Source organism: Pithys albifrons, chromosome 3 (genome assembly GCF_047495875.1).
Source record: "Pithys albifrons albifrons isolate INPA30051 chromosome 3, PitAlb_v1, whole genome shotgun sequence".
NCBI lineage: Eukaryota > Metazoa > Chordata > Aves > Passeriformes > Thamnophilidae > Pithys > Pithys albifrons.
Window position 1 is genome coordinate 100,875,572 of NC_092460.1, and position 14,111 is coordinate 100,889,682.

Sequence of the window (14,111 nt, forward strand, 5' to 3'; positions counted from 1 at the left end):
AACAAAAACTGAAATGTTTATTCCCACCTGGAGCCGCTTCCAGCGGGAACGGAACTGGCACAGCCCATGGCACAGCCCGTGGCACAGTCTGTGGCACAGCCTGGCTCCAGAGCCCATGGCACAGATGGCACGGATGGGCAAATCAGGGAATCTGGGAATGCTGGCAGGGCTGGGACACCCCGGGATGGCTCCCTGGGCTGTGCAGATCCCGTGGGATCGCCTTCCCAAGGCACGGAACAACCGGGAAGTGGGACCGAGTCGTGATGCCCAACCTGGGCAGAGTTCAGGAGGGATCCAGGAGGGATCCAGGAGGAATTCAGGAGGGATCCGGGAGGGATCCGGGAGGGATTCAGGAGGGATCCAGGAGGGACCCAGGAGGGATCCAGGAGGGACCCAGGAGGGATCCAGGAGGAATTCAGGAGGGATCCAGGAGGAATTCAGGAGGGATCCAGGAGGAATTCAGGAGGGATCCAGGAGGGATCCAGGAGGAATTCAGGAGGGATCCAGGAGGGACCCAGGAGGGATCCAGGAGGAATTCAGGAGGGATCCAGGAGGGATCCAGGAGGAATTCAGGAGGGATCCAGGAGGGACCCAGGAGGGACCCAGGAGGGACCCAGGAGGGATCCAGGAGGAATTCAGGAGGGATCCAGGAGGGATCCAGGAGGAATTCAGGAGGAATCCAGGAGGGATTCAGGAGGAGTTCATGCTCTCCCACTGCCGGAAAATGCGGAACACTTTGCAGGACTTCTCCGAGAGGCTCTGGAAGAAACAGGAGCAGACACAGTCAAGGCTCTGGAGCAGGACCTGCCACGGACCCACAGCAGGAATTCCATCCCAAACATCCCACCCGGCTGCAGTTTGGACACCAAGGGACCCCAGGTGGCTCCTTTTCCTCCTTATCCCAATTTACCCACGGGATGGAGGGGGAAAAACCCCAAGGTGACAACAAGGGAGAAGCAGGAAGGGACCCCAAACAGGAGGAGAGGACTCCAGGAAGCTGGAAAAGGCTCCAGGGAGCAGGAAAGGGGATCCAGGAAGCAGGAAGGGGGATCCAGGAAGCAGGAAAGGATTCCAGGAAGCAGGAAAGGATTTCAAGAAGCAGGAAGGGACTCCAGGAAGCAGGAAAGGGGATCCAGGAAGCAGGAAAGGATTCCAGGAAGCAGGAAAGGGGATCCAGGAAGAAGGAAGGATCCCCAGGAAGCAGGAAAGGACTGCAGGAAGGGGATCCAGAAAGGAGGAAGGGATTCCCAGAAGCAGGAAAGGATTCCAGGAAGCAGGAAGGGGCTCTGGGAAGCAGGAAGGGACTCCTGGAAAGAACAAGGGACTTCAGGAAGCAGGAAGGAACCCCAGGAAGCAGGAAAGGACTCCAGGAAGCAGGAAGGGGATCCAGGAAGCTGTAATTTATAGGCATTGGATCCCAAGGAGGAGCTGCCAGAGGGGGAACTGGGGCCTTGGAGAGTTTGGTCCTTGTCTCCCAGCTGGGATTCATCCCAAAGGAAACCCACCTATCCCAAATTCTGCCCAGAGGGATCCAAGCCCCGAGCAGCTCCAAGGCATTGGATGGATGAATTCCAGTGAGGAGCTGCCAGGGGGGGAGCTGAGACTGGAGAGAGTTTGGTCCTTGTCCCCCCACTGGGTCTGAGTTCCCAACGGAAGCCCATCCATCCCAAATTCCTCCCAGAGGGATCCAAGCCCTGAGCAGCTCCACATTATTAAGGATGAATCCTGGGAAGGGGCTGCCAGAGGGGAGCTGAGGATGGAGAGAGTTTGGTCCTTGTCTCCCAGCTGGGATTCATCCCAAAGGAACCCCACCTATCCCAAATTCCTTCCAGAGGGATCCACCCTCCAGCAGCTCCAACATGGCAATAGATGGATGAATCCTGGGAAGGGGCTGCCAGAGGGGAGCTGAGGATGGAGAGAGTTTGGTCCTTGTCCCCCCACTGGGTCTGAGTTCCCAACGGAAGCCCATCCATCCCAAATTCCTCCCAGAGGGATCCAGCCCTGGGCTGTGCCTTTGGGATTCCAGGCTCACCACTGGCTCCGTGTCGGGCACTGGGTCATCCCTGAGGGTGCCCAGGAGGGTGTTCAGCACCACCTGCCAGCCCGGCTCGGCTTTCCCGGGATTCTCCGTGTCCTCCAGGGATTCCTGGCCCTCTGCCGTGCTCACCCAGGGACACCAATCCCGGTGCTGGGAGCAGGGGTGGAAGAAGCTCCTCATGGAATTGTCCTGGGCAGGGAAGAGAAGGGACACGGGCTGGGTCAATCCCGCCCAGAGCCGCTCCCTGGATTGGGAAGGGCCTTCCCCAATCCCTGTGCCAGGCTCACCGAGGAGCTGGAGGAGCAGAGCCGGGCCCGCTTGGCCCTGCGGGCGGGGCTGGATGGCACCTCCATGGTGTCCCCTTGTCCCATGCTCCGGGTGACGGGGCGGCTGCGCAGGCTGGGGCTGGACACCTCCTGCTCCGCCTGCTCCGTGGAATTGGGAGAATCCCGGCCCCGGGCGCGGCACACGGATGGGGACGGGCTCTTCTCCTGCTGCCAGGGGGGAAAACAGGGAATTGTGGAGCTCCTGTGGACACCTCAGCTCCAGCTCCCCCCAGTCCATGGAGGTGGGAGAATCCCAACTCTTATCCCACTGCCAGGGGGGAAAACAGGGAATTGTGGAGCTCCTGTGGACACCTCGGCTCCAGCTCCCCCCAGTCTATGGAACTGGGAGAATCCCAACTATTCTTGTGCTCCCAGGAGGAAAACAGGGAATTGTGGAGCTCCTGTGGACACCTCAGCTCCAGCCCCCCCCAGTCCATGGAGCTGGGAGAATCCAACCTATTCTGCTGCCAGGGGGAAAACCAAGGAATTATGGAGCTCCTGTGGACACCTCAGCTCCAGCTCCCTCTAGTCTACGGAACTGGGAGAATCCCAACTCTTCTTGTGTGCTCCAAGGGGGGAAAAAGGGAATTATGGAGCTCCTGTGGACACCTCAGCTCCAGTTCCCACTGGTCTATGGAGCTGGGAGAATCCCAACTCTTATCCTGCTGCCAGGGGGGAAAACAGGGAATTGTGGAGCTCCTGTGGACACCTCAGCTCCAGCTCCCACTGGTCTATGGAGCTGGGAGAATCCCAACTCTTCCTGTACTGCCACAGGGAAAAAAACAAGGAATTTTGGAGCTCCTGTGGACACCTCAGCTCCAGCTCCCCCCAGTCCATGGAACTGGGAGAATCCCAACTATTCTTGTGCTCCCAGGAGGAAAACAGGGAATTGTGGAGCTCCTGTGGACACCTCAGCTCCAGCTCCCACTGGTCCATGGAACTGGGAGAATCCCAACTATTCTCTTGCTTCCAGGAAGGAAAATCCAGGGAATTACAGAGCAACATGAAGGAGGATCCTGCCCAAGGGGTAAAATACTCCTACATCCAGCAGGAGCTTTCCACATTCCCTTCCCACCAGGAACATCCTGGACATGGATGGTTTGGCTGGGATCATACTGGATGTGTCCAGCTGGACATGGATGTAGCCTGGAGCCCCTGGAGGTGTCCTGGAGCCCCTGGATGTGTCCCAGAGCCCCTGGATATGTCCCAGAACCCCTGGAGGTGTCCTGGAGCCCCTGGATGTGACCTGGAGCCCCTGGATATGTCCCAGAACCCCTGGAGGTGTCCTGGAGCCCCTGGAGGTGTTCCACAGTCCCTGAAGGTGTCCCAGGGACTCTGGAGCTGTCCTGGATGTGCCCTGGATGTGTACTGGAACCCCTGGATATGTCCCAGAGCCCCTGGAATTGTCCTGGATGTGTCCTGGAGCCCCTGGAGGTGTCCCAGAGCTCCTGGATGTGTCCTGGAGCCCCTGGAGATGTCCTGGAGCCCCTGGAGATGTCCTGGAGCCCCTGGATACATCCTGGAGCCCCTGAATGTGTCCTGGAGCCCCTGGATGTGTGGATGTGTCCTGAAGCCCCTGGAGATATCCCAGAGCCTCTGGATGTGTCCCAGAGCTCCTGGGTGTGTCCTGGAGCCCATGGATGTGTGTCCCGGAGCCCTTGGATGTGTCCCAGAGCCCCTGGATGTGCTCTGGAGCCCCTGGAGGTGTCCTGGAGCGCCCAGAGATGTCCTGGAACCCCCGGAGGTGTCCTGGAACCCCCGGAGGTGTCCTGGAACCCCTGGAGGTGTCCCAGAGCCCCTGGAATTGTCCTGGATGTGTCCCAGAGCCCCTGAGGTGTCCTGGAAACCCTGGATGTGTCCTGAAGCCCTTGGGTGTGGTCTGGAGCCCCTGGATGTGTCCCAGAGACCCTGGATGTGTCCCAGAGCCCCTGGATGTGTCCTGGAGCCCCTGGATGTGTCCTGGAGCCCCTGGATGTGTCCTGGAGCCCCTGGAGGTGTCCTGGATGTGTCCCGGAGCCCCTGGAGGTGTCCCGGAGCCCCTGGAGGTGTCCTGGAGCCCCTGGAGGTGTCCCGGAGCCCCTGGAGGTGTCCTGGAGCCCCTGGAGGTGTCCCGGAGCCCCTGGAGGTGTCCTGGATGTGTCCCGGAGCCCCTGGAGGTGTCCTGGAGCCCCTGGAGGTGTCCCTGTCCCCGCCCAGGCCGTACCTGCTCAGCTCCCGTGGGCAGCATGTCCCGGCTCCGTGTCAGCATCCGCCGTGGGGACGTGGGCGCGGGCGGGACGCGCTCGGAGCCGCCGGAGCCGCCGCATTCCGGCTCTGGAGCGGCCGATTCCAGCTGCTGGAAGGCCCAGAGCCCCACCCTGCGCATGCAGCGGGAGCAGGAGATCACCGGGAGCGCCACCGGGCCGGCACTGCGGGAACACGGCACGGGATTGGTGGGAATGCGGGAATGGCTGGGCAGGGACGGCCTGGGGCGGGCAGGGAGCTGGGAATGGCTGGGCAGGGATCTGGGAATGGCTGGGAAGGGATCTGGGAATGGCTGGGCAGGGATCTGGGAATGGCTGGGCAGGGATCTGGGAATGGCTGGGCAGGGATCTGGGAATGGCTGGGCAGGGATCTGGGAATGGCTGGGCAGGGATCTGGGAATGGCTGGGCAGGGATCTGGGAATGGCTGGGAGACAGCCTGGGGTGGGTGGGAATCAGGGAATGGCTGGGCAGGGATCTGGGAATGGCTGGGCAGCCTGGGATGGGCAGGGATCTGGGAATGGCTGGGCAGGGATCTGGGAATGGCTGGGACACAGCCTGGGGTGGGTGGAAATCAGGGAATGGCTGGGCAGGGACACAGCCTGGGATGGGCAGGGATCTGGGAATGGCTGGGCAAGGATCTGGGAATTGCTGGGCAGGGATCTGGGAATGGCTGGGCAGGGATCTGGGAATGGCTGGGATGCCATCCTTGCCATGGACAGGGATCTGGGAATGGCTGGGCAGGGATCTGGGAATGGCTGGGATTCCATCCTTGCCATGGGCAGGGATCTGGGAGTGGCTGGGCAGGGATCTGGGAGTGGCTGGGCAGGGATCTGGGAGTGGCTGGGCAGGGATCTGGGAATGGCTGGGATTCCATCCTTGCCATGGGCAAGGATCTGGGAATTGCTGGGCAGGGATCTGGGAATGGCTGGGACACAGCCTGGGGTGGGCAGGGATCTGGGACTGGCAGGGCAAGGATCTGGGAATGGCTGGGATTCCATCCTTGCCATGGGCAGGGATCTGGGAATGGCTGGAATTCCCTCCTTGCCATGACGGGGTCACCTCCCACTGTCCCAGGCACTCCAAGCCCTGTCCAAGCTGCCCTTGGGCACTGCCAGGGATGGGGGAGTTGGCAGAGCTGGGCAGGGATGGGCCTGGAATTGGGAAAGGGGGGAAAGAGGCCACTGAAACCCAGGGATAACATGGATTGGGAATGGCTGAGCTCACTTTGCTTCCTCAGGAAGCAGCAGCACAGGGAAAAGAGGGAAAGCAGGAAAAGAGTGGAGTGAGGGGAGAGGAGAAGGGTGAGGAATGGGGGGAAAGGGAAACAGGGAAAATGGGAAAAGAGGGAAATAAGGGAAGCAGGAATGTAGTGGGAAAGAGGGAAAAAGTTAAATAAAGGAAACAGGAACTGAGTGGGAAAGAGGGAAAAGAGGAAAACAGTGGAATAAGGGAAGAGGAGCAGAGTGAAGAATAGGAGGAAAAGGGAAAACAGTGAAATAAGGGAAGCAGGAACTGAGGGAAAAAGAGGGAAAACAGGGAAATAGTCAAGCAAGGGAAGCAGGAATTGCCTGGGAATTGCGGGTCCCTCCCCAGGGCGGCATTCCCGAGGCATTCCCGCGGCATTCCCGCCCACCTGCCGCTCCAGCCGCACAGTGCCAGCACACAGGCGGGCACCGCGTGTGCCGGGAGCGCCTCCAGGGATTCCTTCCCGCCGGGATCCGCTCCCTTCTCCAGGGATTCCTTCCCGCCGGGATCCGCTCCCTCCGCCCCGTCCCGCAGCAGCTCCAGCAGCAGCTCCAGCCGCTCCTCCGACAGCGCCTGTGGAGCACATGGAATGCCAGGGATGCATTCCCGAGCCACGGATCCCAGGCAGGGAAATCCCGGATCCAACTCCTGGAAGGGCAGGGAACAGGGAAAGAGCAGCTCCCTCCTGTCTTGAGTCCCTCTGGATTCCCATTCCATGATTTCTGCTCTGGATAACAGGGAAAGGAGCAACTCCCTCCTCCCCTGGATCCCCATTCCATGAATTCTCTTCCAGTTAACAGGGAAAAGAACACCTGCCTTGTATCCCTCTGGATCCCCATTCCATGATTTCTGTTCTGGTTAACAGGGAAAAGGCTCCCCATTCCATGAATTCTCTTCCAGTTAACATGGGAAGGAGCAGCTCCATCCTGCCCTGGGTCCCTCTGGATCCCCATTCCATGATTTCTGTTCCAGGTAACATGGGAAGGAGCAGCTCCCTCCTGCCCTGGGTCCCTCTGGATCCCCATTCCATAAATTCTGCTCCAGGTAACAGGGAAAAGACTCCCCATTCCATGATTTCTGCTCTGGGTAACAGGGAAAGGAGCAACTCCCTCCTCCCCTGAATCCCTCTGGATCCCCATTCCATGAATTCTGCTCCAGGTAACAGGGAAAGGAGCAGCTCTCTCCTGCCCTGGGTCCCTCTGGATTCCCATTCCATGATCCTGCCCAGGCCCCCCCCTGCTCTCCCAGGAATGTGGGAACAGGGAGCAGGTCCCATTCCCATTCCCATTCCCATCCCCATTCCCATCCCCATCCCCATCCCCATTCCCATTCCCAATCTCATTCCCATTCCCAATCCCATTCCCATTGGGTTCGGGGGTGTCCGGTGGGTTTCAGAGTTTTTAGCAACCCCCAAACCCCTCTGGGATTTCTCCTGAATGGATCAGGAATTCCTGGAATGCCCCACGACCCTGCCTTCCCAGAGCCTTCTGTTCTCCAGGTGGGAATGTGGCGGGAGCAGAGCAGGGCTCTGGGAAGGGGCAATTCCACACGTGTGGAAGCGGCTCCACATCCCACCCTTCCCGCTGCCCATGGAGCCTCCAAGGATCCCAAACCTTCCCAAATCCCTGAGCCCAGCCCAGCCCAGCCCTGGGGGATCCCAGGGGGAGCTGCTGCATCCCATGGGAATGGGCCCGGAGGGGGCTGGAGATCCCAAATTCCACTGCCCAGAGATCCCAAATCCCACTGCCCACAGATCCCAAATCCCACTGCCCACAGATCCCAAATCCCATTTCCCAATGGAGATTGGGGGATCCCAAATCTCATTTCCCACAGCTCCCAACTCCCAATTCCCACAGATCCCAAACCCCCAATTCCCACAGATCCCACCTCCCAATTCCCACAGATCCCAACTCCCAATTCCCATAGATCCCAACTCCCAATTCCCACAGATCCCAAACCCCCAATTCCCACAGCTCCCAACTCCCCATTCCCACAGATCCCAAACCCCCAATTCCCCCAGATCCCAACTCCCCATTCCCACAGATCCCAAACCCCAATTCCCACAGATCCCAAGCCCCAATTCCAAGGCATCTTGGACACTGGGAAAGGTCCAAAGTGGGAACCAGCCACAATTCCCAGCAGCTGAGCCATTCCAAACCCCTTCCAACATATTCCGGGACAAACAGGTGGGACCAGCCCATAGGGAACATCCCAGGAGCAATCCCAGGTGGGAGCATCCCATGGGAACATCCCAGAAGCAATCCCAGGGATGGGAACATCCCAGGAGCAATCTCAGGTGGGAGCATCCCATGGGAACATCCAAAGAGCAATCCTAGGGATGGGAGCAGCCCATGGGAATATCCCAGGAGGAATCCCAGGTGGGAACATTCCAGGAACAATCTCAGGTGGGACCAGCCCATGGGGAACATCCCAGGAGCAATCCCAGATAGAACATCCCAGGAGCAATCCCAGGTGGGAACATCCCAGGAGCAATCCCAGACAGAACATTCCAGGAGGAATCCCAGGGATGGGAACATCTCAGGAGCAATCCCAGGCATGAGAACATCCCAGGAACAATCCCAGGTGGGAACATCCCAGGAGCAATCCCAGGTGGGAGCAGCCCATGGGAATATCCCAGGAGCAATCCCAGGTGGGAACATCCCAGGAACAATCCCAGGTGGGAGCAGCCCATGGGAACATCCCAGGAGCAGTCCCAGGGATGGGTCCAGCCCCCCCTCCCACAGTTCCTGGATTGGGATGCTCCTGGAAGGCTCTGGATCCTGGGAAGGGGAGTTGCTCACCATGGCTTTGAGGTCCTCGGGCCGGAGCGAGGGCAGCTGCAGCTCCAGAGGGCACAGGCTCCGGAATCGCTCCCGGAATTCCTGCAGGAGCACCTGGGGCTCATCCACCAGGAGCAGAGCAAAGCGGTCTGGGGGGAAATATGGGAATGCTGAGCTGTGGCAGCTGCTTCCCAACCCTCCTCATCCTGCTGGGAACCACAGGACAAGGGGACAAAGGGATATTGGGAAGGGATTGGTGGGTGGGAGGGTGGGCAGGGGCTGGAATGGATTTCCCAGAGAAGTTGTGGCTGCCCCTGCATTTCCTGGAGGAAAATAAGGGACATTCCCACAGGGACAGGTGGCACCAGGCTGAGGGTGCAGTGATGGGACAATCCAGGGGGACCTGGAGGAGTTTGGGAAGTGGGACATGGGAATCTCAGGAGGTCCAACAAGGCTGAGCTGCACCAGGTTGGTTGGAGGGGGTGGAGCAGCTCTGCTGGGAGGAAAGGTGGGAGAGCTGGGGGGGTTCAGCCTGGAGAAGGGAAGGTTTGGGGGGACCTTTGGGTGCCTGAAGGAGCTCCAAGAAACATGGAGAGGGACTGGGGCCAAGGGATGGAGGGCCAGGACACAGGGAATGGTTCCCAGTGCCAGAGGGCAGGGATAGATGGGATATTGGGAAGGGATTGGTGGCTGGGAGGGTGGGCAGGGAATGGGCTGGATTTCCCAGAGAAGCTGTGGCTGCCCCTGGATCCATCCCTGGCAGTGTCCAAGGCCAGGCTGGAGCTCCTGGGACAGTGGGAGGATTCCCAGCCCAGCAGGGCAGGAATGGGATGGGATTTTCCCTTCCTGACCCTCCCCATCCAGCACAGCCCCCAAGGCAGGATCATCCCTGAGCATTCCATGACATCCAGCCCCTTTCCCAATCCCAATTCCAAGACAAAAGCCCTTGGGCTGCTCCAGAGGGACCCAAAGGTTTGGGAATGTTGGACACAGCCCAGGTCAGGGATGGAGCATTCCCAGAACATTTCATTCCATCAGCCCCTCAGGGAAAACGGGAATGTGGCAGCAGGAACAGCAACGGAATGGGGAAAACAGGGAGGAACTGTGGGGAAAACAGGGAATAATGGTGGGGAAATAGGGAATAATGATGGGGAAAACAGGGAATAATGGTGGGAAAAACAGGGAATAATGGTGGGAAAAACAGGGAATAATGGTGGGGAAAACAGGGAATAATGATGGGGAAAACAGGGAATAATGGTGGGGAAATAGGGAGTAACTGATAAAAATAGGGAATAATGGAGGGAAAAACAGGGAATAATGGAAGGAAAAATAGGTAACAGTGAAAAAGAAGGGAATGTGGGTGGGAAAGGAGGGAGGGAAAGGCAGGAATGGAGGTGGGAAGGTGGGAATACGGGAGGAAAGCTGGGAATGGGGGAAGAAAAGGTGGAAATGTGGGAGGGAAAGAGGGAATGCAGGGAGGAAAGGTGGGAATTCGGGAGGGAAGGAGGGAATGCGGGAAGAGAAGCTGGGAATGTGGAAGGAAAGGCGGGAACATGAGAGAAAAGGCGGGAATATGGGAAGGGAAGGCAGGAATACGGAAGGGAAGGCAGGAATATGGGAAGGGAAGCAGGAATATGGGAAGGGAAGGCGGGAATACGGGAAGGGAAGGCGGGAATACGGGAAGGGAAGGCAGAAATGTGGGAAGGGAAGCAGGAATGCGGGAGGAAAGGCAGGAATATGGGAAGGGAAGGCAGGAATACGGGGAGGGAAGGCAGGAATATGGAAGGGAAGCAGGAATGCGGGAAGGGAAGCAGGAATGCGGGAAGGGAAGCAGGAATGCGGGAAGGGAAGGCAGGAATGTGGGAAGGGAAGACAGGAATGTGGGAAGGGAAGCAGGAATGCGGGAAGGGAAGGCAGGAATACGGGAAGGGAAGGCAGGAATATGGGAAGGGAAGCAGGAATGTGGGAAGGGAAAGGAAGGCAGGAATGTGGGAAGGGAAGGCAGGAACACGGGAAGGGAAGCAGGAATGTGGGAAGGGAAGCAGGAATGTGGGAAGGGAAGGCGGGAATACAGGAAGGGAAGCAGGAACACGGGAAGGGAAGCAGGAATGTGGGAAGGGAAGCAGGAATGTGGGAAGGGAAGCAGGAATGCGGGAAGGGAAGGCAGGAATGCGGGAAGGGAAGCAGGAATGTGGGAAGGGAAGCAGGAATGTGGGAAGGGAAGCAGGAACGTGGGAAGGGAAGGCGGGAATACAGGAAGGGAAGGCGGGAATACAGGAAGGGAAGCAGGACCGGCTCACCCACCCGGGCAGGGGCTGTCGGGCCAGAAGCAGAACCTCTCGTGGGCCGAGCGCAGGCTCCGCTCCAGCTCCGCGCAGCGTTCCCGGTCTGTGGAATGCACAGGATCCCCTGCCCAGCCCGGAATGGCACCGCAAGCCCAGGGATTCTCCCACCCCACATTCCCTCCCTGCCACCACCAACAGCCCCAGCCTCCCTCTGCCTGCCCCAAATCCCACAGCATTCCCAAATTCCCCCCCATTCCCAAGCTCAGGAGCCTCTGGAATCATGGCCCAAATTCCGCCCCATTCCCAGGTTCAGGAGCTCTGGAATCACAGCTCAAATGTCCCAAATCCCACAGCATTCCCAAATTCCCATTCCCAGGAGCTCTGGAGCCTCTGGAATCACAGCTCAAGTGCCCCAAATCCCACAGCATTCCCAAATTCCCCCCATTCCCAGGAGCTCTGGAATCACAGCCCAAATGCCCCAAATCCCACAGCATTCCCAGATTCCCCCCCATTCCCAGTCCCAGGAGCTCTGGAGCCTCTGGAATCACAGCCCAAGCCAATCCCATTCCCAGAAACCACCTGATCCCACAGTTTTCCCTCCTGGAATGCTGCCAATCCTTCCCTAATCCAACCTGATCCTGTTGGGAGCCAAACCGGAGCCAGGCCTGGAAATGAAACTTCCCAAAAAATCTGATCCCTTAATTTGACTCATTCCCACTTTCAGAACCAAATCATTCCCTTTTAAGCCTCTTTTCCAAGCCCTTTTCCCAAGCTCTGATTCTCTGGGATCTTCCCAAGTGGGATTATTCCCCAGGGAATAATTAGGCCAAGGATTGTTTGAAATAGATAATCCAAATAAACAGGGAATGTTGACACTGAGTGACCCAAAGGGAAAGGCTCAGGCAGGAGGGGCAGGGAATTCCAGGCAGGAAAACTGGGAAGTGGAGATGACCATTTTTGGAGAGGGAGGAATAAGGAGTTTATTAATTAGATCATTAATTAAATTGTAATTTGTGGCTGAATGGCCTGGCTTGGTGACTCCACATTGGAAAATGGTGGATCAGGGCAGGAGATCCAGGAATTATTGGGAAAGATTTAAAAAAGATGATCCCTGGGATTCCTACATCCCAAATCCCACCATTCCCATTCCTGTTCCCATTCCCATCCCCATTCCCATCCTCACTCCCATTCCCATTCCCATTCCCATTCCCATTCCCATTCCTGCTTACATCTCTCTGTGTCCCCAGGGTGCCTCATCATTCCCATTACCATTCCCATCCCCATCCCCATTCCCATTCCCATTATTCCCATTCCCACTCTCACATCTCTGGGAGTCCCTGGGGTGCCCCAGCCAGGCACCCCCATTCCCATTCCCATCCCCATTCCCATCCCCATTCCCATCCCCATTCCCACCCCCATTCCCATTCCCATTTCCACTCCCATTCCCATCCCCATTCCCATTCCCATTCCCATTCCCATTATTCCCATTCCCACTCACATCTCTCTGTGTCCCCGGGGCAGCCCAGCCGTGTCCCCCCCATTCCCATTCCTATTCCCATTCCCATCATTCCCATTATTCCCATTATTCCCATATCCCCACTCACATCTCTGGGAGTCCCCGGGCAGCCCCAGCCGGGCGCCCCCATTCCCATTCCCATTCCCATTCCCATTCCCATTCCCATTATCCCCACTCACATCTCTGGGTGTCCCCGGGCAGCCCCAGCCGGGCGCCCCCATTCCCATTCCCATTCCCATTCCCATTCCCATTCCCATTCCCATTCCCATTCCCATCATTCCCATTCCCATTATTCCCACTCTCACATCTCTGGGAGTCCCCGGGCAGCCCCAGCCGGGCGCCCCCATTCCCATCATTCCCATTATTCCCATTCCCATTCCCACACTCACATCTCTGTGTGTCCCCGGGCAGCCCCAGCCGGGCGCCCCCATCCCCATTCCCATTCCCATTCTTCCCATTATCCCACTCTCACATCTCTGTGAGTCCCCGGGCAGCCCCAGCCGGGCGCCCCCATTCCCATTCCCATTATTCCCATTATTCCCAGTATCCCCACTCACATCTCTGGGAGTCCCCGGGCAGCCCCAGCCGGGCGCCCCCATTCCCATTCCCATTCCCATTATTCCCATTCCCTCTCACATCTCTGTGTGTCCCCGGGCAGCCCCAGCCGGGCGCCCCCATCCCCATTCCCATTCCCATTATTCCCATTATCCCACTCTCACATCTCTGTGAGTCCCCGGGCAGCCCCAGCCGGGTGCCCCCATTCCCATTCCCATTATTCCCATTATTCCCATTATCCACTCTCACATCTCTGGGAGTCCCCGGGCAGCCCCAGCCGGGCGCCCCCATTCCCATTCCCATCATTCCCATTCCCATTATTCCCAGTATCCCCACTCACATCTCTGGGAGTCCCCAGGCAGCCCCAGCCGGGCGCCCCCATTCCCATTATTCCCATTATTCCCAGTATCCCCACTCACATCTCTGTGAGTCCCCGGGCAGCCCCAGCCAGGCGCCCCCATTCCCATTCCCATTCCCATCATTCCCATTATCCCACTCTCACATCTCTGGGTGTCCCCGGGCAGCCCCAGCCGGGTGCCCCCATTCCCATTCCCATTCCCATTCTTCCCATTCCCACTCTCACATCTCTGGGCGTCCCCGGGCAGCCCCAGCCGGGCGCCCCCATTCCCATTCCCATTATTCCCATCATTCCCATTCCCATTCCCATCATTCCCATTATCCCCTCTCACATCTCTGTGTGTCCCCGGGCAGCCCCAGCCGGGCGCCCCCATTCCCATTCCCATCATTCCCATTATCCACACTCACATCTCTGTGTGTCCCCGGGCAGCCCCAGCCGGGCGCCCCCATTCCCATTATTCCCATCATTCCCATTATCCCACTCTCACATCTCTGGGAGTCCCCGGGCAGCCCCAGCCGGGCGCCCCCATTCCCATTCCCATTATTCCCATTCCCGCTCACATCTCTGTGAGTCCCCGGGCAGCCCCAGCCGGGCGCCCCCATTCCCATTCCCATTATTCCCATTATTCCCATTCCCTCTCACATCTCTGTGAGTCCCCGGGCAGCCCCAGCCGGGCGCCCCCATTCCCATCATTCCCATTATTCCCATTATCCCACTCTCACATCTCTGTGTGTCCCCGGGCAGCCCCAGCTGGGCGCCCCCAT

The 14,111-nt window shown here is 58.5% G+C and overlaps 1 protein-coding gene across 2 annotated transcripts in view; it reads right to left on the minus strand.

Annotated features, from left to right (window-relative positions):
- Nucleotides 1-14,111, minus strand: part of ZC3HC1 (zinc finger C3HC-type containing 1) — an 18,554-nt gene continuing 4,443 nt past the window's right edge. The window contains exons 4-10 of one of the 2 annotated variants that reach the window (XM_071552895.1): nucleotides 10,938-11,021; nucleotides 8,655-8,782; nucleotides 6,242-6,426; nucleotides 4,568-4,772; nucleotides 2,326-2,529; nucleotides 2,033-2,227; nucleotides 1-759 (exon numbers count right to left, since the gene is read on the minus strand). In XM_071552895.1, coding sequence (XP_071408996.1) covers nucleotides 691-759; nucleotides 2,033-2,227; nucleotides 2,326-2,529; nucleotides 4,568-4,772; nucleotides 6,242-6,426; nucleotides 8,655-8,782; nucleotides 10,938-11,021 — 1,070 coding nt within the window. In that variant the 3' untranslated portion in view covers nucleotides 1-690. Of the gene's footprint in view, nucleotides 760-2,032; nucleotides 2,228-2,325; nucleotides 2,533-4,567; nucleotides 4,773-6,241; nucleotides 6,427-8,654; nucleotides 8,783-10,937; nucleotides 11,022-14,111 lie in introns of both variants that reach the window. The other variant, XM_071552894.1, reaches the window with a different exon arrangement.